The sequence below is a fragment of the Pieris rapae genome, chromosome 3 (assembly GCF_905147795.1).
Source record: "Pieris rapae chromosome 3, ilPieRapa1.1, whole genome shotgun sequence".
In the NCBI taxonomy this organism is placed as follows: Eukaryota; Metazoa; Arthropoda; class Insecta; order Lepidoptera; family Pieridae; genus Pieris; species Pieris rapae.
Genome location: NC_059511.1, coordinates 10,752,844 through 10,775,679, shown reverse-complemented (window position 1 = coordinate 10,775,679; position 22,836 = coordinate 10,752,844). Strand labels below are relative to the sequence as shown.

At 34.1% G+C, this 22,836-nt stretch overlaps 6 protein-coding genes and 1 non-coding gene across 8 annotated transcripts; 2 read left to right on the top strand and 5 right to left on the bottom strand.

Annotated features, from left to right (window-relative positions):
• Positions 1-323: 323 nt before the first annotated feature.
• LOC110998280 lies at positions 324-1,689 on the bottom strand. The gene is made up of 4 exons (XM_045634733.1): positions 1,574-1,689; positions 1,414-1,540; positions 904-1,334; positions 324-563 (listed from the first exon to the last, which is right to left on the bottom strand). Exons 2-4 carry the CDS (start codon positions 1,500-1,502, stop codon positions 391-393), a joined length of 693 nt encoding a protein of 230 aa, XP_045490689.1. The 5' UTR covers positions 1,503-1,540; positions 1,574-1,689; the 3' UTR covers positions 324-390.
• A 124-nt stretch (positions 1,690-1,813) lies between these two features.
• LOC110998289 (cullin-5) lies at positions 1,814-4,980 on the top strand. Its single transcript, XM_022266845.2, has 4 exons — positions 1,814-1,992; positions 2,066-2,630; positions 2,709-4,339; positions 4,801-4,980. Exons 1-4 carry the CDS (start codon positions 1,984-1,986, stop codon positions 4,936-4,938), a joined length of 2,343 nt encoding a protein of 780 aa, XP_022122537.1. The 5' UTR covers positions 1,814-1,983; the 3' UTR covers positions 4,939-4,980.
• Positions 4,981-5,273: 293 nt separating this feature from the next.
• On the bottom strand, positions 5,274-12,888 carry LOC110998277 (eukaryotic translation initiation factor 2 subunit 3). Of its 2 annotated transcripts, XM_045634453.1 has the most exons (9): positions 12,624-12,882; positions 12,264-12,438; positions 9,303-9,539; positions 8,650-8,867; positions 7,761-7,946; positions 7,497-7,679; positions 6,659-6,796; positions 5,604-5,752; positions 5,274-5,390 (listed from the first exon to the last, which is right to left on the bottom strand). In XM_045634453.1, the coding sequence occupies exons 1-9, from the start codon at positions 12,681-12,683 to the stop codon at positions 5,333-5,335; spliced, it is 1,404 nt and encodes a 467-aa protein (XP_045490409.1). In that variant the 5' UTR covers positions 12,684-12,882; the 3' UTR covers positions 5,274-5,332. The 2 variants fall into 2 exon arrangements, with proteins under 2 accessions (XP_045490409.1, XP_045490408.1); XM_045634452.1 differs by lacking the exons at positions 5,274-5,390; positions 5,604-5,752; positions 6,659-6,796; ... (2 more) ...; positions 8,650-8,867; positions 9,303-9,539 and adding an exon at positions 9,738-11,986 and having other exon boundaries at positions 12,624-12,888.
• A 63-nt stretch (positions 12,889-12,951) lies between these two features.
• LOC110998278 (ATP synthase subunit O, mitochondrial) lies at positions 12,952-14,710 on the top strand. Its single transcript, XM_022266832.2, has 4 exons — positions 12,952-13,103; positions 13,174-13,428; positions 13,993-14,184; positions 14,471-14,710. The coding sequence occupies exons 1-4, from the start codon at positions 13,077-13,079 to the stop codon at positions 14,624-14,626; spliced, it is 630 nt and encodes a 209-aa protein (XP_022122524.2). The 5' UTR covers positions 12,952-13,076; the 3' UTR covers positions 14,627-14,710.
• Positions 14,711-14,981: 271 nt separating this feature from the next.
• On the bottom strand, positions 14,982-15,726 carry LOC110998287 (c-Myc-binding protein). The gene is made up of 2 exons (XM_022266843.2): positions 15,493-15,726; positions 14,982-15,400 (listed from the first exon to the last, which is right to left on the bottom strand). The coding sequence occupies exons 1-2, from the start codon at positions 15,505-15,507 to the stop codon at positions 15,152-15,154; spliced, it is 264 nt and encodes an 87-aa protein (XP_022122535.1). The 5' UTR covers positions 15,508-15,726; the 3' UTR covers positions 14,982-15,151.
• A 987-nt stretch (positions 15,727-16,713) lies between these two features.
• On the bottom strand, positions 16,714-18,694 carry LOC110998291. The gene is made up of 3 exons (XR_006751294.1): positions 18,167-18,694; positions 17,436-17,623; positions 16,714-17,117 (listed from the first exon to the last, which is right to left on the bottom strand). It is a non-coding gene; the product is annotated as an uncharacterized LOC110998291 (transcript).
• An 843-nt stretch (positions 18,695-19,537) lies between these two features.
• Positions 19,538-22,433, bottom strand: LOC110998282 (collagenase). The gene is made up of 5 exons (XM_022266836.2): positions 22,217-22,433; positions 21,808-22,075; positions 21,641-21,739; positions 20,301-20,494; positions 19,538-19,769 (listed from the first exon to the last, which is right to left on the bottom strand). The coding sequence occupies exons 1-5, from the start codon at positions 22,415-22,417 to the stop codon at positions 19,665-19,667; spliced, it is 867 nt and encodes a 288-aa protein (XP_022122528.2). The 5' UTR covers positions 22,418-22,433; the 3' UTR covers positions 19,538-19,664.
• Positions 22,434-22,836: the final 403 nt, after the last annotated feature.

Sequence of the window (22,836 nt, the reverse complement as noted above, 5' to 3'; positions counted from 1 at the left end):
AATATAATTCTTATTAGCTACAAGTCAAGTAGTATAAATTATACATATACATTTACAATATTCATTTTATTATGATCATTATTTGCACAGACTAATAAAAATTTAATAACATATTAGACCTTTAGTGGTCTAAATTAAACATTTGATGTTTGCCACTTAAAGAGTTTTAAAACAAAATATATTTTTACCTGAAACCAAACATAAAGTGGTCTGCGATTTTATAGGCTGTGCTTATTTGTATAGTTTTTATTAAGTGTCATTAATTGGTTTTTCCTAATAAATTTATTTTAATTGATTGTAATTTTAAGAAATAAAATAAACTATTTTACATTATTTTTTTATTCCATCAAAATAGCATTACACATTTTGAAAACTTTGATTAACTCTACACTATATATAGAGGTTTGAGTTAGCTACACTGTTTGGCATTTGATTAGTTGAAACAGAAATGTCCAGATTTTGTAATAGGCTGTATACTTCCTCCAATTTGGAGTTTTCTAAATATTCCATAAAGATTACCACTGCCATTGCTGCTAAATTATAGTGTTCCCTTAAAGTCATAACTGAAACAAATGCACTTGATAACCTCCTTATTCATTTTTAAGTTAGTATACAATTGTTATATACACAAAAGCTTGAATTTATTTCAAGAATTCTTTGTATGAGTAGTTAGTTTAAGTAAATACCAATGTAATGTTAATGTAAAATAAATATGCATAGTGCATTAAAACAAAAAAAAAATATTGTCATTTAAGTAATGTGAAACTTATGAAGAACATTGGCAGTTTCAATTAAAACTAAGTAATTGTGGGCTAATTACTAATCCACTCAACTTAATTTAGCATTATAAATCTAAATGTGTGATATTATAATAATACAAAAAATAAAATAATTGATTCATACCTCCTGCTGCAACCCCAGAAATTATATTGGGCTGTTCTAATTTTGGAAAATTAAGACCATGAGAGTTTGTTAAGTTTTTTGTTGTTTTCAAACACCTGACAACACAAGGCTGATGATAAGTTAGGTTACTGGTTTGATATTCCGCCAGAGGCTTATTTAAAAATACTATTATATCTTTACTCTTTTCTATAAATTCGCGAAGTAGCTCCACTATCGCACTACTCAAGAGTAAGTTGTAATCCTTCAAAATGCAAATGTAAGCATTTCTTAATTTTATTTTGTAAAGACTTAAGCTGGCTTCCTTTACTGTATTTATTAATTCTATAGAATCTTGTTCCTGCAGCTTTACTGTATCTGATAATTGTTTACCATCAAGTATCAATAAGAGGTCAACTGTATCAGAAACTTCCAATATATTTGTCCATTTGAGTCTGAAAGTGATTCAATAATCATTTAGCGTAAAATATTTGAAGTTTTGTATACATACTAAAAGGCATATAGAATAATTACTCGGTATTTTCGGTTCCTTGAGACACGTCGTCCCAGTCTTCCCAAGCAACTCTCGTTCCTGGCTCCACGATTTCTCCAAATAAACTCATATTAAAGTTGCTGTTGGATTGACTTGCTTATTGAAATTCTAACGATTTCAATTGTTTGTTTTCAAATTTAACTACACCTCTTTAAAATCAGGTTATTTGTTTTCAGTTTATAAATTTAATAATTAGAAATAGAATTGAGATGGTCTCTGACTTGAATTGTAGATTTTTGTTTGTAATTATGATTGAAATCTGTTGATTCATTATTGCTCATCTGTGCAGTGTCAAGCGCTCTGTAGAAACTGAAATGTCGGTTAAATTTCGTTTGACACTATGAAAACTGAATTATGAAAGGATTGGGACGTCAACGATCGTAGAAAGTCATTGAACAATCAAAGTTTTCTTTCGATCTCTCAATTCTTAAATCTTAATTATTTTTTTATGTACTATAACGATAATTGTAAATACAAAATACTTTCTAGATAAGTTATGATAAAAGCACATAGTCCATAAGTATAAATTGTTTGAATTCTGAATTTGAATCATGTTAAAAGTGAGTTTTACCGCGAATTAATTTATTTATAGATTTTACATTTGTATACATTTTACGGTTCAATGTCTTGCAGGATAAGGGTCAAGTCACCTTTGAAGACAAATGGCCCGCTATGCGTCCGATTGTCCTGAAGCTGCTCAAACAAGAAGCAGTAACACAAATAGAATGGCAGGATTTGTTTGGGGCTGTTCATTCCGTGTGCCTTTGGGACGAGAGGGGTTCGTACAAATTAAGAGACGCGCTGCAGCAAGATATTATGATGTATATTAAGCAAGCCCAAGCTCGTGTTCTTGCCCAACGCGAAGATCAAGCACTTCTTAAGGCATATATAGCCGAATGGGGTAAATTTTTCACCCAGTGTAATTATTTACCGACACCATTTCGTCAATTAGAGAATGCCATAACTAATGTGAGCAGTAAGGTAACTAGCTCAAATGCTTCTAATTCTCAAAAGAAGAATAATAACAATAATGTGGAGGATAGTTTGGTTAGAAAACTTATGCTAGATTCGTGGAATCAAAGCATATTTATGGATATCAAGCAAAGACTACAAGACTCTGCTATGAAACTAGTCCAGGCAGAAAGAAATGGTGAATCATTTGATTCACAACTTGTTATTGGAGTTCGAGAATCATATGGTAAGAGCTTTATCCTCATATAAATTTAGTTTTATTATTTTTAATTGTCATTTTTATATAAATGCATATTTTTTTTAGTGAATCTATGTTCAAACTCAACTGATAAGCTTCAAATATATAGAGAAAACTTTGAAGCAGCATATATGCAGGCAACAGAAGAGTTTTATAAGTTAAAAGCTAATGAATATCTTCTTATAAATGGTGTTCAAGCTTATATGAAATATGCAGATTTACGGCTCAAAGAAGAAGAAGCCAGAGCCCATAGATATTTAGAGCCAGGAAGTGGGAGTGTTGCTGCATTAACACAGTGTTGTGAAAGAGTTCTTATAGGTGAACATATGCCCACACTCCTTGCAGAAAGTGCACCACTAATAAAAGCTGGAGAAACTGAAAAACTGCAATTGATGTTCCGACTCCTAGACAGGATACCTGAAGGTGTCACTCCTATTTTAAGAGATTTGGAAGCTCACATTGTATCTGCTGGCTTAGCCGATATGGTTGCATCTGCAGATATTATTACAACTGATTCTGAAAAGTATGTTGAAAGGTTGCTTGATCTCTTTAAGCGTTTTAGTTCATTAGTCAGAGACGCATTTATGGATGATCCCAGATTTTTGACAGCTAGAGACAAGTCATACAAATGTGTTGTTAATGATACTACAGTCTTTAAATTAGAATTACCATCATCTGCTCTTTTACGTGGAACAAAAGGCACAGCTCCAGAAAGTAAATGTCCTGAATTGCTTGCAAATTACTGTGATATGTTATTAAGAAAAACTCCCCTAAGTAAACGCTTAACTAGTGAACAAATTGAGTCAAGACTGAAAGATGTTCTTTTAGTGTTGAAGTACATTGAGAACAAGGATGTTTTTATGAGGTATCATAAGGCTCATTTGACTCGAAGGTTGATATTAGACTCTAGTGCAGATTCTGAGAAAGAAGAAGATATGGTTGAGTGGCTACGAGAGGTGGGTATGCCTGCAGATTATGTCAATAAGCTAGCTCGAATGTTCCAAGATATTAAAGTGAGTGAAGATCTCAATACTCAGTTCCGTGGTGAAACAACTCGTCATGATGCAATCAATATCAAAATACTTAATGCTGGAGCTTGGGCCAGAGGCTCTGAGAGAGTTACAGTGAGTCTCCCTCTTGAGTTAGAAGACTACATTCCTGAAGTTGAAGAGTTTTACAAAAAGAAACATTCTGGAAGGAAATTGCAATGGTACCATCATATGAGTAATGGAACAATAACATTTGCAAATTCTGTGGGACGATTTGATCTGGATGTAACAACATTCCAAATGGCTGTGCTGTTTGCATGGAATCAAAGGCCGACAGACAAAGTAACTTATGAAAACTTAAGACTAGCTACCGAATTACCTGATCCTGAATTACGAAGAACACTTTGGTCTTTGGCTGCATTTCCTAAGTTGAAAAGACAATTATTATCCTATGATCCTTCGGTGCAGAATCCTAAAGATTTTACAGAGAACACAGTATTCTGGATCAACCAAGAATTTGCTCTGGTCAAAAATGGCAAGCCACAAAGAAGGGGCAAAATTAATCTTATTGGACGACTTCAGTTAAGCACAGAAAGATCACAAATTGAAGATAACCACTCCATTGTTCAGCTCAGAATATTAAGGACTCAAGAAGCTATAATAAAAATATTAAAAATGCGGAAGCGTATTACAAATACAGCTTTACAGGTAAAATTATTTTTCTTAACGCTATATTTGCTTTCCCTTAACATAATATATTCAACTATCAAAGCACGCCCGGAGAGTAATACTTACGCCCAAACCCAATAACCTATCTCAATCTTTTTTTGTCCATCTGAGATAGATAGCCAATTGACGGATTGTAATAGCCATCTGTGGATACAAGCTAGCTATGGTTGGTCGAAAATGACAGTTCAACTGTGCCAATATCCTATCTTAAGATTTTAAGTTTCATTAGTTTTAAAATATTTAAAAAGATAGTTATTGGGACGCAGATACGAGATCGAGCTCGAATCAGGTCTCAGATTATTGTTTAATTTTTGGGTTCGGGCATTAAGCAATCTCTAAGTAAACAGTTATTGCTTATAATTTCAATTAAATTATATTTAAACAGTTGCTTGAATAAAAATAATTGCTTTTAAAACTTTTAACATGTTTTATTATTTCAGAGTGAATTAGTGGAAATTCTAAAGAATATGTTCTTACCATCAAAGAAAATGATTAAAGAACAGCTGGAATGGTTGATCGAGCATAAATACATGCGTCGGGATGATGATGACATCAACACATTTATATATATGGCCTAGAACTTGTGTAATATAATAATGTGGAATAAATTATTAATCTGTTCTATGTTTTCGCTGTTTAGCCTGGAGGTCCTAAGTTAGGATCTCAAGACTTCCCCTTAGATGTGTTAATTTTTTTCTTTCTTTTAAAAAAATAAAGTTTTAGTGTCACAATTTCCTTCAGCAATATCTACTGAAAGTTTGGAAAAATACACCTTTGTGGTTCAAAATACATGTATATACCTATTTTATTAATGATGTATACTTTCCTCTACTTACATATATAGCAAATATGTTTTTAAAATCAAATGATTAATAATTTTCTGATACTTAAGGTAGGAAAATAAGACATTTTGTACTATATAATATATTTTATTAAATATTTAAAATACAATATAAAAGTGGCGAGTAGGAATTAGTTCTTCAGAGGCTCGATTGTCTCACCACCTTGAATTTGTCCCCAACCAATCAATCTGAAAAAGAAATATTTAGGTTCGAAGATGGCACTGTAGTCATTTTAAAATCTTAGTAATGTGCAATTAAACCAATTTGATAAAATATGTTTGTTAATAACACCAAACTAATTTTCATGAGAATGACATTAGCTTTTTTTTATTTTAATTATCATGGTAGAACTAATATAGAGTATTAATTATAGTAAAATGATAAATGGTTATTAATGTTACCTCCAATGGTTTTCCACTCTACGACTGAGAGCCACCTTTTCCCCGACCTCGGTACAAACTGGGCTGGTCAGGGCTATTTTGGCCAAATCAGCTTTTGTAGCGATCACACGACCACCCGTACTTAGAGATCCGATATTAACTAATAGTGCCTGAAATAGTAATAATATTAATTTAATTTGTCGTTAGCTGAAGCGGAAACCAAATCGGTTCTTTTTAATTTTAATTTTTTAGAAAAAGTACGAATTTTTCATGAGTATAATCTGTTATATAGAAAAGGTTATAAAGTAAAATGCAGGTAAATAGTCATAATTTAGTTCTTCATAGGTATTTTTTAAGCCTCCATAGGTATTTTTTATGTTCCATACAATAGCCTGGAAGAAATCGTTTATTAGCGATTGGGCAGCTCATCGCTAATATTATTATATATTATATAATATGCTTATGTATCCTGTTTCATATGCATGTTAACGAAGTGTAAATAAATTATTAATTTCTTAAAACATTCATACACGTACACTATTTATTCGAATCAATGATTAGGCTTATGCTTGTGAATAATGTCTTTTCCTGTCCTGTCCTTAGGGTTAAATTTCATCGGAGAATGTTTTTGATCGATATGTTTATTTTTTTTACTACACGCACAAATAAAAATATTAAATACTACGCTGACATTTAACTCAAAAATAAACTAAAATTATATATATATATTTTATTAACCTATGGATATAGAACTGTTGAACCAAAAAACACACCTACATTTAACACCCTTGTTGATAAACTTTGATATCATTTATAATCATCGCTCCACTATCGCGAGTGTCGATGGGCCTTAAAAATTTCTTGAATTTTTATGCGGCTTGTACATTACTATGACGTCATTACAATGAGGTGCCTAGTAACTTCTGCGTGTAGTACATGTTTACCAGCATGTTGCGTCACATGAACTGGTGCGACGCCATCTTGCATAGAGAAGCGTTTTGCTGTTTCTTTAAACTATTAATATTTATTTATAATCTGTTTTTAAAACCTTATCCAATATTCTCTGGAATACATACCTCGTTCTTAGTCAACTTCTGAACCTTGGCCGCTTTCTTGTCTCCCTCGGTCCGTACTCCGAGGAGTCGCTTGAGAAGGTAGTAGGACACTTCCAGCTTCACGAAGATACCGGGCAGAGCTCCCACTGCACCTAACACCTGGAAATCCAAATTACAACTTTAGGCCTACAAACGAAATTCCGTTGCAGATCTCTGTGTTCAAGGAATGTTGATTGTGATAGTCTGTAGACAGTTGTTATGTTATGAACAGGACAGATTTGACGTTTTGTCTATGGTAAGGTTAGGTAGTGAGAGCTTTCATTCGTTCTCAACTAAAAAAAAATGGGCCACTGTGTGTTAACGGATCGTTTTTCTATTGGGTACAGAAAACGTTACGGTGCGTTACATGGGAGGTCAAGAATCTTCAAATATTGTGTGACGTAATATTTGACTTGTCTTTTGTATAATGACTAGTTCTAAGTTGGTACTGTGTAAAGTTTTAATTTTCAAGTTTATCGCACAAGTCTGAACTTTGCTTTTAAAAAAAAAATCATGACGTCGGTTGGTTTTCTTTGGGACCTGGGATGGACCTTTAGCTATACTCAAAATTGAAATACCTAACTTTACTTGCTTATTATTCTTTGTATTATCTATATATGACATTATAAAATAAAATGACATTTCAATACCTATTTATATGTAGCGGATGTTGTAATTAATTAACTAATAGTACCACTATTCTAGCAAATAAACAATTTCATTTGAAATTTTCAACGCCAACAAAATTCATATCAACCAATTGTGCGTTCGAAGCCCAATTTTCTTTATGCCTGTCTGTATGTGTGTGTATTTCTTTTACCTGTCCAACCAGCCGATCAGCTCTACAAAGGGTGGGTTCAATCTTAGTTCCAACCCCAATGAGTCCTCCGGGGGCCGCAAACTGAAGTTCGTTTTGTTCCGCGAACAAAGAGACGATTCGAGAAAATATCGGACGACACGTCAACTTGCCTTCCGCGTCTTTGCTTACGAGACCCGGACGGACCTGCAAAAATATATTAACCAATTATAATTAATGAAATATATAAGAATTTTAGATATAAATAAAATAAATAAGAAACCTCACCTCTATCTCCATACCAACAGTCAATACTCCCTGAAGTATAGAGCCGCCAGCGACTCCGCCCCTAAGGTCATCGACCTCACAACCCGGCTTGTTAACATCGAAGGACCGAATCACAATCATACGCGGCGGAGAGGTAAAATCACGCATCGGCACTGGGATCTTTTTTGTTATATATTCGCATAGCACCTGAAGTATAATAAATTACTATTATTATATTAATTATTATTTATTAATACTCATGGATCATGACAGTCTTGGGACTTATAGCCTATATTTTTTTTAAGTATTGCAGTAGAAAGATCGATTTTTTTTTAAAGGGACAGTTGAATAGACTGCTGTCGATTTACGCTTAAACCCAATAACCTATCTTTATCCATTTTTGACCATCTCAGATAGACATCTTAATCCAAATATTAAATAAAGTGTGCCAATAACCAATCGACGGATTGTAATAGCCATCTATGGATGAAAACGACAGTTCAACTGCGCCAATATTCTATCTTAAGATTTTAACTTACAGCAATTTATAAAATAATTAAAGAGATATTTGATATGTTTTAAACATAAACATGTATATTTGAATATTATTTGTACGGTTTTATTGGTTTATATTGATTATCAAATATGAGTGTAAAGAGCGAATAGATTGCATTCTATCCGTCGCCAAAAATGGTTTATCTTCGTAGGTCAGGTTATTGGGATGCAGATAGGTGATCGATCGACTGTCGACTGATGGTAACTAATCCACAATCTCAGATTGTTTTCAATCATTGGGTTCGGGCGTAAATCCTCGTAATACTAAACATATCTTAATTTTCGTGTCAGTAGTGACTTAAGCTAGATTTGAGTTGGACTGTTAGAATACGGGCCAAATTGAATAAGTTCATACCTCAATATTATATTTAAGTTGAGCAGATATGGGTATAATAGGAGCACCATCGGCCACTGTGCCTTGAACGAACTTGACGATTTGCTCATGCTGTTCCTTGGCCTGGCCCTCTTTGACCAGATCTATTTTATTTTGGAGGATGAGAATATGTTTCAGCTTCATGATTTCAATCGCAGCCAAGTGCTCGCTTGTTTGTGGTTGAGGGCAGGATTCGTTACCTAAAAATATAATTCTACTTTACGTACAATAAGTCAATGAGAACAAAAGATGGTGTAAAGTATAACAATTAACCAATTCGACTTAGGGTCCTTCAAGAAAAGAGCGTACAAATTCTTAAAAGGCCGGCAACGCGAGCCCTCTAACATCGAGTGTGTCCATGGGCGGCGCTATCACTTAACATCAGGTGAGCCCCCTGCTCGTATGCCTCCTGTTCTATAAAAAAAAATACACTCCGTACAGTCTGTCATCCTTGCGTCTTTGAATTCGCTTTAAATAATGATATTTGCTGGCGTGTCTATGGTACTCAAATACATTTCTAAAAATATACATACTACCGAATCGCTAGCACATATCATTTATTCATTACACGCATAGTTTCCCCATCCACAACAGCTTATACTAACGTTGAACAAGAATATCAGCCTGTTACTTACCAGCGATTAAAAGTAAGGCGGCGTCCATAACGGCGGCTCCGTTAAGCATAGTGGCCATGAGAATGTCGTGCCCAGGACAGTCCACGAAACTGACGTGCCTTATGAGTTGAAAGCGGCCTGAACATGATGGCCTCAAACAGGGAAAACTATCGTCCTTAGAGGATCCACCCGATATAAAACTTGTGGGCCGAGGACATTTTGGGTTGTCACATTTATAGATTTTCGCGTTCGCATAACCTATAATTAGTGTTTGGGTAAAATATAGATCATGAAAGACGTCACAACATCACAATTGTCTTTGGAAATTTGTCTCTCTTCTTTATGGAATGATATCGTATCATTAGTTATCTATAATATTCGAATCCAACTTCTTTAGCAATATAGAAACGATTATGAATATTAATAAAAACTGAATTATTAGTAAAACAACAAATAAAATCGCAAAGCTTGTAAAATAAATCTAAATTTATTTAAAAAAATATAAATTATACTTCTATAGTTTGCATAATACATTACATAAAAAAGGTACTTTTACAGAATTGTATAATAATGAGAAACCAATTCGAAATTGAGTCCATCTGGTCCACTGCTCAGCGGATATCATCATTACATATGCTAAAACTCTTGAAAGTTTACAGTACCATATATAGACATACTACTCCATAATTGTATGTGTAAATATTGTAAATGATAATAATTTTTTTTTTATGAAATAACATATAATCAGATATCATCTTACAAAATAACTTACTTAAATGTTTTCATCTAACAATATTTCTAAGCCTTATTCAAGAAAAGAACAATTTTATGTGATAAAGCATAAACTTAATAAGGTACTAAATTAAAAATTATATAATATGCATTTACCCTCTAAACTCTTTGAACTCAGAACTTCAGAAGAGTAAAAATTATGACATTAATAAAGTTTTAGATCAATAAAATTTAAACCCAATAAGCATTTGTTCGTGCAACCAAAAAAATGATCAAATACAAATATAATTTTAGATAAACTTATATTTTACAAACAAAATCATTGCCAAAAATGCTCAAATAATTCTTATAATACTATTATCTATATATATTACTAATATGACAGTGACAACAAGACAAAGTAAAAACTTTAACTCACACATGTTATGGTTATCACTCTTAAAATATATACTTTCTACACTTAACAGCGCCGCATTTACACTCTGTTTGTTTTCTCAAACTCTTATTTTGCTGATGTACTTCATATCTCAATTTTTCTGGAGACACTGGAGAACTGGCCGTGTTCCCTTCTGAAGGAGATGGCAGATTTGTGTCTGGATCTGGATCAGTTACTTCTTGTGATACTTTATGTGGGGTTGTTGGTTCTTCTTCATTAGACCTATGCAGGTAGTCAAAGCGTATTTCTTCCCCAGCTTCAATATCTCTCGTTGCAAATAACGCTAACATGGGTAAATTTGGATCGAGACAATCTGCCCAAACTGCCCAAACTCCAAGATTTGGCTCACAAGAGTGATTTATAAAATGTGATACATTACCTAGATTGCAGGCATCAATGGTATAAGGATTCTCGGCCGAGTTAAAGTCCAAATCGAATAGATAGGTTAGACCATTGGCATCATACTCCCGACCGCGCTTTTCTGCTTCTTCAAAAGTAATGACTTCACCGACATACTGACAGATAAACTGACCTTGATAGATTTTTTGACAAGTTTTAACTCCCCACCCACAGCCATTACTTGTTCTGAATATTGTGAGCTTTATGTTTCTACCTTTCTGCACTACACGATTGTTACAATTATCTAAACATTTACATGCTTTATTACACTCAAAGATGGGTGTGCCGGATGCCACTCTTAGCCTTTTCTTGATTGTATAGGCAAATAGACCAGCTTGCATTCCACAGCAGCCTTTTGATCGACAATTGCATGCAGTACAATCACAACCAATGGGTGGTTCTGTTGGTATAACAACTCCCACCCCTGGAATACATTCATTAATATATGTAAAATTCTCTGGAGGGCCACACAAATCAAATTCATTTTCAACAACTAACCTCTTACATTTATCAACTTGATTCAAAAACTCCTCCCATTCCTTTAAAGCCATAAGTTGTCTACATCTTTTTCTAGCCAAAACATACATTTGTAGGATATCTCTTGTTTCCTGCACTAAGTTAGCTACATGGCATTCTTCTTTTAGAGTCAGGGTTGTCAGACTTAACAATTTTATTAAAAGTTTATCTTTTAAAGTTAACACGGGAAATTCTTCAAAATCCACTAATCTTTTAACAAGATTCTCTTCACTGAGTAAGTTGTCAAATGACAATTCACCTGTAAGTTTTTCAAATGACTTACAATATTTTTCTTCTTGATGAAATAAAAATGACCGTAGAATAACAGGACATTTATCTAAGTTTTCAATTGGCTCCCAAGTATTATCACTATCTGGCCAGCCTCTCCATTTTATAAAGAAGTATTCTATGCCATTTTCAAACTTAAAGTCAAGTATATTTTCAATATGAAACTCTTCTAGATCTTGACTTTTCTTTTTCCTTTTCTTTGCAGGGGGTTCTTCGGCCTCAGACAGTGTATGCTGATTGTGTTTTCCTTTAGTTAATTTTCCTTGAAATACATCTTCAGCTATTTCTTCACTTCTTTCACAAAACATTCTTATGAGTGAGTCAGATACACGCTCTGCAACATACCATGTGTATTGGTTAATGAGAATTTGGAAGGTAGGTATATAAAGAAATTTTAATTTAGAGAATTCAATTCATAATTAAGCAATTCACATGGTATTTTGCAAAACAAGCTGCTCTTATAAATAAAAGATAAATAAGTGTATTTAGTAGTATTTTCTTAAAATAGACTACTTAAAAATACATTAATTAAATTTGTATACTTGTTTACTGATTATCAATATTAATATTGTAATTTAAAATATAAAAATTTCTAAGACCGACAAACTTACCCAACTTAATAGTAATGTTTCTTTCAAGCTCATTCTTAAATCTGACAGTTTGTACTCCTGATATAGCTTTCACAACTGTTGACTTCCCATGAGCTACATGCCCAATTGTTCCAATGTTGATAGTAGCCTGTCTTGATATAACTTCAGGAGACAATGCCGATAATTTTGTAACATCCTGAAAGTTGGAAAAATAATGCATAATTCAACATCCCTTCATCCATTCCATAATGACGGATATCGTTACAATTCCAAAACATGATGCAATATCTAAATAAGGTTGAGGCAATGTTTATAATAAAAATGTAATGTATAATGCATTGTATACGAATTTCAACCCTCATTATATGACACTCAACATACCAATTTAGATAGATCCTGCTGATGCAAGTTAGATTGAACACGGCCTTCGTTTGAAGCCATTTTAGTTTTTGCTTATTACTTATTAAAGTTGAAGTTGCTCGTTAGAAATGTATAAAATATACACAAAACAACTATAAATTATTTTTAATTTTTAACCATAACCTGGTAAAATATATAGCGTGGCCCTACTCCGTTGTCAGTTATATTTTTTTGGAAACGGAGGCAGCTTTAATGTCACAAAAATTCGTGGCGCCGGTGGGTATGGACTATGGAAACTTCAACATCGTTGTCAATGAATTAACCTCAAGTGACAAGTCATAACTTCGTCTAGACTTAGTCGCAGAACGTCAATTGTCGTTTTGTAATTTATTTTTAGTGTCATTGGCTGTGGTAGTGTGATTGGATCTTGAAGTTTTATTTTAATAAATTTCCACACAAAAGAAAAGAGTTATCATGTCTCTTATGAAGACCAATATGCTGGTAAATAATATGATCCTTTTTTATTTTATTTCCATGTACTCTTAAAAAATACATTACGTAATCTTATCAGGTGCGCTCGCTGAGCACATCGTCGGCCGCAGCTCAGCTCGTGAAGGCCCCAGTACAAGTATTCGGCATTGATGGCCGATACGCTACAGCATTATATTCTGCGGCTTCCAAAAGCAAATCTTTGGACACCGTCGAAAAAGAACTTGTAAATTTCCAAAAATCAATTAAGACGGATGCAAAACTTAAGGAATTTCTTTTGAACCCAGTTCTAAAGAGAAGTATTAAGTCAGAAGCACTCACGCATTTGGCCTCTAAGGTAAATTTAAAACCTCTATGTGGCTAGCTGGTAATCAGCGAACAATGAAATCTGAATTTTACAAAAATGTCTTTATGTAGTTACTTATTAAGTACTTACTATTGAACTTTACATGAATTCTTATAATTAGTAAAATAATAACCAACTTGTTAAACAAATTTCAAAATATGCAATATAAAAATTTTAAAACTGTAATTTATTAACACAAATATGGATTTATAGCTCCTATCAAAATTTGTCAGAAACATAAAAATGTAGTGAAAACTTGCGTTTTAAAATATATTAAAAAATAGCTTTTTCTATTAAACATAAATTATATATACTAAAACATAATTGCATATTGTGGATGAATAATTAATAATTTAAAAATCTTATATTGAAGCGAGTTTGATAGTTAAATTTCTTAACCAACATAGAAACCAAATACAAAGTTATCATTATTTCATTTGGCCTTGCAATTTCAAAAATGTATTTTTGTACAGAGGTCATGGTATTAATAGCAGTTTTTTAGGACCCTAAACTCATCAGCATTTCAACTGGATTACAGCTATCATTCTGTTACAGACAAACATGTCACCAAACACTGGTAACCTACTTAGTTTACTGGCTGAGAATGGGCGTCTTTCCAAACTTGATGCTATTATCAATGCTTTCAAGATAATTATGGCTGCTCATCGTGGTGAGGTCACCTGCAAAGTAATAACTGCCAAACCATTGGATGCTAGTCAGAAACAGAACTTGGAGGCTGCACTTAAGGTAAGCCATTTCACTTAATTCAAACTTTTTCTTCACCATTCCACTTTAATGGATGTTGGAACACCATTCTATTTATTGATTATTTAAAAAATGTGATCATAAATTTATTGAAGGATGACATATCTACTTGTCTCCTATTAAGAAGTAAATTATTTCTTCTCATAAAACATTTTCTAAATGTTAAGTAGTCTTTTTTGTAAAATAACATGCTCCTATTACTCAAACTATATTATAAGCTATGTTTATATAATATACATACATACAAATGTTCTAATTTTTGTTTTAGAAATTCCTCAAAGGAAATGAGTCTCTGCACCTAACTGCATCTGTTGACCCCTCTTTGATTGGAGGTATGATTGTGTCCATTGGTGACAGATATGTGGACATGAGTGTTGCTAGCAAAGTAAAGAAGTACTCCGAGCTCATCAGTACTGTTGCTTAAAACAATAGACAACTAAGTAAACAATGTAGAAGTAATTTATTTCTGTTTAAAAATCATACTTGAAAGTAAACTAAATAAAATATATATTGTTTGTTTCTTTATACTAACAAGTAAGTAAGCTGCACATAACTGATAACATAATTACAATAGGTATCTTTCAAACTAACTTATCTGATAAGTTACCCTAAGAAACTAGAATGAAAGCTCTCTTAAGTAATTGTAACCTTAGGTTATAATAAGGAAGCACCCCGCTTTTTTAGAAAATGGCAAATGAAGCACTGAATCCTGATTTATTCAAATTATTTATTATAGTTTTAGTAATAAGTAAAGCCCACATAATTATTAAAACACAATATAATTAAACTTATTTATTTTTAAAATCCTTTGAAACAAAAAGGTGCCCATTGCACACAATCAACATAACATACTCATGGTAACTTGAAACAATATTTGCAATATTAACAATTCGAGACCAAGAAATATTGAGATCAATAACTTATTATAATATGTCTTTGCTTAGACTTCTCAGCCTTCTGTTGGAGCAGCTTCGCCTTTAAGAAGTGCATTCTCTGCTTCTAACTCTGCAATACGAGCTCTGGCAGCCTCTAATTCGTCATCTCCACCATCTGTTCCTAAATGCTTTCTCACATATTCCAAAGCATCTTCTGGTTTATCTGGTTCTTCATAAAGGCTTACTAGAACCTTTGTCAAAGCATCCATAACACCAGCTCTTTCTAAATATCGGCGAAATTCTTCCCGTTTGGAATCTATTGGCTACAAAAATGAGAGATTGAAAAATATTAAATTGGTTGACGAGGAATTGGTTTCCTTTCCTTAAAAACACAAGACAGTTTAAAAATATTTACCTTGTACGACGACATCTTCCACTTTTAACAATAACTGGATATTAGGAATGAAGAACACGTGTGTTTTAACAAAAAAATATATATGTTTCTAGCCAAGGCTTTAATAAGTATGCAGATTGCACTAATTACAAATATCTGCAGATATTTCAGAAAAATAAGAATTTTAAGATAGTTTGCTTGTTGATAATTTTTTCAGTTTCTTAGTTCTTGCACAGACTAACACTGTACAACAGACCACTGGTCGTTAATTGTTTGTTTATTCAAAGACTATAATAAATATAGACAATACTTTTATAACCAGATTTTAAAAAACTTCGTTACTTAAATGAATAAATAATAGGCACAGGTAAGTTAGTATTATGTATCTTATATATGTTTACAACTTATAAATAGAATTATAAGTGGTTTACCATGTTATCTTAGTGTATACGTTAAGCGAATAACAGCTGATGATGAAATATTCATCTCAAGCTCCATTGGGTGAAGTGGCTTGAGAATGACTCGAGAATGCTATACCTCGACACATTTAAGAACAGAGTTCGAGGTAATGTATGTAATTATAACCTAAACCATGTTAAATAACTAGACGGCATCGCTAGAAACGATTTAAATATTAATAGCTTGGAGGAGGGGATGGGATTCTACTTGTGTGGACACGTTAGCCCCATCTCGACTCCCACGGACAAGCTTAAAAGGAGGCGCGGATGCACAGCAGGCAAATTAATAAACGACTAAAATTAAATAATATAAGAGAGATTTTCTTCCAACTTTGATTATGTTCCTTTAGGAGTAAAGAGTAGGATAGCAGTGGGGTTTAAGTGCACAGTCCTTACTTAAAGATTTAACTTGGCACCTAGTAGATAGTACCCCAGAACTAGTGCATTCCTCATCCAACGCATAAGAATCGCAACATATCGAGGAAATGCTACCAGCAATGAAGGCACACTGCCACCAACTGTAGTTTTAACTATGAGACCTTTGTGAGATGGATGAAGTCAATAATAAGTAAGTGAGAGTGGAGCTCCCCGCCGTATCCTGGCGACACATACAATAAAATAATTAATTGAAAATGTGTTTATTAAGTACAAAATATGCATTACTATGTGTAAGATGTGGGAACTCTTTTAAGTAAAACAATACCTGTGTCAGGGTTCCCAGCTCTTACATAAAAAACTTAATTATAAATTTCTTAAAATATATATTTATAATTGAATTGCATCTTTTATTTTATTATTTTTAACTGTTTTCAGTGCGTTTGTAGGTGCGTCAATGTGTGAGTGAGTGAATGAGTGAGTGATGAATGAAATGTGCGTATTAGGTCTCGGAACTCGGAGGGATCTTCAACACTGCGTAAGCTGTTCACTGTGTAGATAGTTGTAGATATTACGCAGCCTATTGAATTTATTATAGGTAATTAATAATTGGATATATTTTATTGTCTGTTGTATACTGTCTGGAAAATTATATTACATATAACTATGTAAAATATGTTATTTAATATTCTTTTTAAGTCACAATTAGTTAAAGCCGCACTCGTATCCAACTGGAGAAAGACGTCACGCGAGCAAAACCGGATGGTAACCCTGCTTCGCACCACATTCTGCTACTAACGATGAGACACCTATCTGTAAATATCAATTTTACTTCATTATAGTATAAAATCGAATAAAGAAAAGCATAGTAAGGGTTATTTAATATTGTTTCACTACAAATTTACATCATGTTGTATCATGTAGGATTGCTGCTAAAGTAATTATATAATAAAACTTTTCTTTGAAAAAAAGGGGGGATTTATGTATGGAAGACGCTTTTTTAAATACTGTTACTTGACTGTACACTAACGGTCTTATATCTCATACTATCACAGATCGATCAAATTTGATCTTCAGACTAACAAATTACTTACATTTTTATTGTACAAGGTTAAAAACTTGTATATATACCAAATATCTGACGCCTTCATAGGAATATTGAAGGGGACCTCCACTATCCCCGAGATAGGGGCCAACACCGTCAGCACCTCTTGTACATAACGAGGAAGCGATGATAATGTTGGATCCGTAAGTGCTGGCGCATCCCTGATTACTTAAAACATCCAGAGATATTTCGTTAAGAGTATCCCCGGAGGTTACTGGAAAATATATAATATATGTATATGTACATATTTGTCAAATTAAAGAGCCTTAAGGTTGCTAAGGCCCTAATGCCTCTTAACGTAAAATAAGAAGAATGGTCTGGGTTTAATTCTTAGTGACACTTAGTAGAAAAACGATTTTCTTGTTACTATGAAAAATATATCTTGAAAAACAACGAGTTTTAACATCAACTTCGAATTCCTTGCCATCTTTTGTCTGCCGAAGCCAACAGCGATATATGCTCCAATACACCAAATGGTAGTGCAATGGAGTTGATGTTGCTTAAAAAATATATAAACAATTACTTCTATTGATAATTTTTTTAATTAAACAAAATATTTATTTAAGATGGTATGTCAAATAAAATTTAAAAATGTTTATTGTACGATTCAATACTTAGACATAGAACAGAAATAACAGCACTATTACAAAACTCAATCCTGGATATCGAAACACGCACACATTTGCAGGTGTATCTTAATAAGCTAAGTTTCACCCACAACAAAACAATTTTCTAGCTCTGTGAAGAGTATACTTACCGGTGAAATTGGTGTGTGGTATATTTATCATAGCAATGTCATTATTCAAGTTATTAATGTCGAAGTCAGCTTGTATCTCAAAGGTTTGTGGGTGGATTCTGACGCCCCCCGAGAAGAGACGAATGTATCCCAGCACAGCACAGACCTTGGTACCCTCTGCTTTGCCAACAACGTGCGGCTGTCACCAACTTCGTGTTGGATGGTAAGAAGCTAGACACATAGACACTTCTCCTGATACCAACAACTAGCAAAATAAAATGAATGAAATATCCCCAAAATAGGTTAAAGTTATAACTAAAAGCCATAGACAAGAGGATAAATAAATTTAAAACGCACGAAATGAGAATGCGCACTGAGCTGAGCAGATGACCTACCAACGATCCTGGCACCATCAAAATCAGCAGTTGCCTCCGCGTCACGCATCCACGTAGCTTTGAAAGGCCCACCGGTCCATGATATTCTCCTTGGATAGACTCGTAAGTCCGAGGGAAGCACGCCACACAGCTCACTAAACCGAATACTAGCAATAAAAACATTTTCAGATCTTTATGCGACGATGTATATTATTTTTACTGTCTTATTTATCGACGCGTATTTATAAATATCTAAGTTTTCATATTTTCATCGAACAGTTGTTTGGATTTCCTTCAACAGTTCCTTCATAATACCGAATCCAAACCTACTAGTTTATAACAACTTCCTGCAATCATTTTCTATCGTTTATAAATATATGTGATGTAGTTACCTTTACGTGCCCTGGATATTTTCTTTACGTTTAGGTTTTTTTTAAATGAACCTCCTATAACCCAAATGTTGTGACAAGGAAATTATAATTAAATAATAATAATAATAATAAAATTACATTAATGAAGAAATGAATAATTAGTTCTGCAAGAAGATAGAAAGTACCAAAGATAATAAAAAATGCATGCGTACAAAGTACACATGTCAGAAATAAAACTTCTTTGTAAATTAGTTATTACTAATGCAAAAATGCCAATAGATGATCATGTACCAGTATATTATGATCACTCCATGTATTTGAATATCGATATTCACACTGTTTAAATACTTTCCGTGCTTATAATAGTATAAAAACAAATATAAACCTGCAAAAGACGTTATGCCATTATCTAAAGTTCTAACATGTAACTACTAAATATTGTAAAATCTCATTTCATTCAGTGTATTTTTCGATCTCCCTTTCTCACTCTCTCTCATTTAGTCTCAATCGCTCTCTTCCTTTTCTTCGACAATAACGCTGCACATCTTCGTGACGTGAAAATTTTACCCTCATGCGCCTAAAGAAGTTTTACTTCAATAAAAGTTTAGGGTTAGGTTCTTATTTACGTAAATATTAAAACGCGAAAAATCCATTGATCATTTAATTGTATAGATAGGGTATACTTTCGAAGTAGTTCCACGTACACATTTTCATATAAATCAGATTTACTAATAAAAACAATTAGGTGTGTTTAATCTTGTGTGAGGAAGTAGATTATATACGAGCTCTGATCCATTGGAGGAATGAAGTGACACGAGCAAAACCAGCTGGCAAACCAGCTTGACAACCGCGTTGTGATACGAAGGATGATACACCAATCTGCAAGGGAATAATAATATATAACATTTGGCGATAGTACTTATATGACCTAGCTTGTTTGTGTGATGGTTAAGCTTAACCTATCTAAGAAGTTAGTCGTAAAAAATGTTTTTTTATTACAATTGCTCAAAAAGTGGCGTATTGCTGGGACGTATAGCGTTCGGGATGTGGGCACACTCGTGCTTTTTCTTTACCTATTCCGCACTCGTGCGTTCTCTTTTGTTTATGTTTGGATTCAATGAGTTCGGTTAGGTGTCTTTTTATTTTTTCTCATTAAATTTCATTACAAATCAATAAAAAATTCTACTGAAGATTTTAAGAAAAGAAAAAAAACAAATAGTTTTATTAAATTGCTTAATTCTTTACACAACGATCTCTTGCAATGACAGGCATTCAGCACTTGTAATGAGATATACTATTTATAGCATGTTTCTTGCGGAAAGAAATGTAACGATACGGCAGAATTAACATTGTTTGACGCCTAACCAGACAGAACTGCGATTAATATGAAAAATAAAAAAGGGTACTCACTAAGTATCGCACGTTTTGGAAAGAGAAGTCAAGAGGGCCTCCTGAATCGCCTTGGCAGGTACCAATGCGGCCTTGTGTGTCAGTGCAGAGGGTAGATCGGATGATAGTACTTGGCCCATAAATGTCAGTGCACACAAAGTTTTCAATCACGGTTAATGACACTTGGTGTAATGCGTCGTTGTTGTTGGAGCCACCTGAAAAATTACCGATAGATATTATAATGATAAAAGGCGAGCTACCTAACAATTTTTTTTAATTTAATATATTTAATATTAAGAACTTAATTTAAAATCAAGTAACCTATACAGGTTTACTTCAATTAAATCCTTATACAGGGATCACTGATATAAAATTATATATTTTATATAAGTCTTTATTCTTATATACTCTGTTGTCGTTACCTCGGGACGTTTGAAGGACCTATCTAACCTCTGCGTAGACTGCCATGACCATACGCCATTCTACGCGTGCCTGTATAGGTAAATGACGAAACTGACCGACTCATCGAGCACATTCAAATGGCTACAGATTCCGTGCTCGAAAGGGTTCCTACCGTCGAAATCGTGATACTTGGCGATTTTAACGCCCACCATGCGGATTGGCTCGCTCTGAAACCACAGATCACGCGGGAAGATCCTTTCACGACTTTGCTTTAGCCTACGACCTGACACAAATGGTCCCTGCGATTACGCGAATCCCAGATGTAGATGGCCATAAACCCTCTTTGTTGGACCTTCTGCTGACTTCACATCCGGAGAACTATCAAGTCTCTGTTGACCCGCCTTTGGGTTCATCGGATCATTAAATGGTCCGGAGAACTGTGCCTTCTACGAGCCCTTCACGGCCCCGGCGGAAGCGGCGATATCTCTTGATGTCAATACGAGATATGGCGATCGGCGATTAAAAAAGCATATAACTCTGCCTCCAGGTCATTTTCCTTTTTCCAAGCGCCTTTTCCGATACCTGTACACCGAGCGGCTTGATCCTTTGGCGTTGCGTAGAAATGTGGGGTCACTCTGCACCTTCTACCGCATTTACCATGGAGTGTTCAGAGTTGTTCGGATTAATACCTGCAGCTGAGTTTCATCATCAAGACGTCGAGGCAGAATATGAAAATTCACCCGCATCACCTCGACGTCCGCCGGTCCACAACTGAGCGTTTTTAAGGCAGTTTCTGTGGAACCAGCTGCCCACTGTAGTATTTCTTAACCAATTCGACTTAGAGTCCTTCAAGAAAAGCCAGCCCTCTGGCATTGAGAGTGTTAAGAAGAGCCTCCTGCCCAGTTGCCCTCAATTCTATATTTCATTAGTAAACATGTATAAAATAAATTGTTTCTTACCGTCTCTCACTCTTCCGTAGCCCACGGCCGTAGCACGATTGCCGACGTATGTCAAGGACTCCAAAAGGCCGGAAGGAAGAGCAATAGCGCGTATGTTGTCTGAAAATATAATTATGCTTTACCTGCTGCTGCAGTATTATTATTACATTAATTGTTTTAATACTTACTGTTGAAATTAACACGGTTAATTGTAATTATGGCGATGTCATTGTTCAAATTTCTCATGTTGTAACTGCCGTGCAGTTGAACGTTGGTAGTGGTGATCCTGGTACCGCCGGAGAAGAGACGCAGGGATGCCATCACTACTATCACAGAGCGGCCTTGGAAATTGGTTGTTCTCCAACAATGAGCAGCAGTTATTAGCTTAGTGTTTGATAGTAGAGAAGAACCACACATTGAAGTTCCTCCCTGTGCTAGAGTTATAAGAAGACCAGCCTGAAATAGACAAAATGAACATTGTAAATTCTGTAGTCATTCAACCAAAACTCTCTGGTCTCTAATGTTTTTATAAATGTATAAAATTGTGAACGCAGCTTATATATTGAATTTACCTATGTTAAGTTAAGATGTACTTACCATATGAGGGTGGGCGCCAAGCCGAGCTGGAGTTCCACCCACGATTCTTGCGCCATCGAAGTCAGCAGCCGCTTCAGCGTTGCGTAGGTACGAGGCCATGGGGATACCCTGCTGGCCGTGGTAGTCTACCTCTATGGGCTCGTAAGCCCGAGGAAAACTTACAGCACATCCTACCAAACTCAATATTACTAATAACTTCATTTTGAATACCAAGTAACGAGCATCATGTCTTTTTATACACACGTTATCGAAATCATCGCTTTATCATTAATCCGACTAGGTCTACTAATTACTATAATCAATTACCAGACTATTCGAGTCTTTAGATTCAGTTGATTAAGCTTTTTGATGTTTTAATTCAGAAGGCGTAAACGGTCACAAGAGAAAAAAGTTCAAATCACAATATAATGAATATTTAGATTAAAGTCCATGTCAACTGGATAAAATAATCTGTTGAATAAATATTGTACGTACAACTAGATGACTAGGACAAAACATTGATTTGTCTTCCTTTTTAAGAGGGCTTTAGATTTCTTTATTTCTGTGCTGCCATTATAAACGAAAACAGGATATAATTAGTTATTTATATTGCTTGAAATTATATATTAGGGTGCGTCCAC

Excerpts from the sequence above, each read along its gene's own strand:
- LOC110998280 (XM_045634733.1), bottom strand. The coding sequence starts at position 1,502 with ATGAGTTTATTTGGAGAAATCGTGGAGCCAGGAACGAGAGTTGCTTGG. Across the intron at positions 1,335-1,413 it reads CAAGGAACCGAAAATACCGA|ACTCAAATGGACAAATATAT; the intron begins GTAATTATTCTA and ends AATCACTTTCAG. Across the intron at positions 564-903 it reads TTCTGGGGTTGCAGCAGGAG|TTATGACTTTAAGGGAACAC; the intron begins GTATGAATCAAT and ends CATTTGTTTCAG.
- LOC110998289 (XM_022266845.2), top strand. Across the intron at positions 2,631-2,708 it reads TGGAGTTCGAGAATCATATG|TGAATCTATGTTCAAACTCA; the intron begins GTAAGAGCTTTA and ends TATTTTTTTTAG. Across the intron at positions 4,340-4,800 it reads TTACAAATACAGCTTTACAG|AGTGAATTAGTGGAAATTCT; the intron begins GTAAAATTATTT and ends TTATTATTTCAG.
- LOC110998277 (XM_045634452.1), bottom strand. The coding sequence starts at position 12,683 with ATGGCTTCAAACGAAGGCCGTGTTCAATCTAACTTGCATCAGCAGGAT. Across the intron at positions 12,439-12,623 it reads AGCAGGATCTATCTAAATTG|GATGTTACAAAATTATCGGC; the intron begins GTATGTTGAGTG and ends TCCAACTTTCAG. Across the intron at positions 11,987-12,263 it reads AAACATTACTATTAAGTTGG|AGCGTGTATCTGACTCACTC; the intron begins GTAAGTTTGTCG and ends GGTATGTTGCAG.
- LOC110998278 (XM_022266832.2), top strand. The coding sequence starts at position 13,077 with ATGTCTCTTATGAAGACCAATATGCTG. Across the intron at positions 13,104-13,173 it reads TTATGAAGACCAATATGCTG|GTGCGCTCGCTGAGCACATC; the intron begins GTAAATAATATG and ends TAATCTTATCAG. Across the intron at positions 13,429-13,992 it reads TCACGCATTTGGCCTCTAAG|ACAAACATGTCACCAAACAC; the intron begins GTAAATTTAAAA and ends ATTCTGTTACAG.
- LOC110998282 (XM_022266836.2), bottom strand. The coding sequence starts at position 22,417 with ATGAAGTTATTAGTAATATTGAGTTTGGTAGGATGTGCTGTAAGTTTT. Across the intron at positions 22,076-22,216 it reads TTGGCGCCCACCCTCATATG|GCTGGTCTTCTTATAACTCT; the intron begins GTAAGTACATCT and ends TGTCTATTTCAG. Across the intron at positions 19,770-20,300 it reads TCCAAAACGTGCGATACTTA|ATTGGTGTATCATCCTTCGT; the intron begins GTGAGTACCCTT and ends ATTCCCTTGCAG.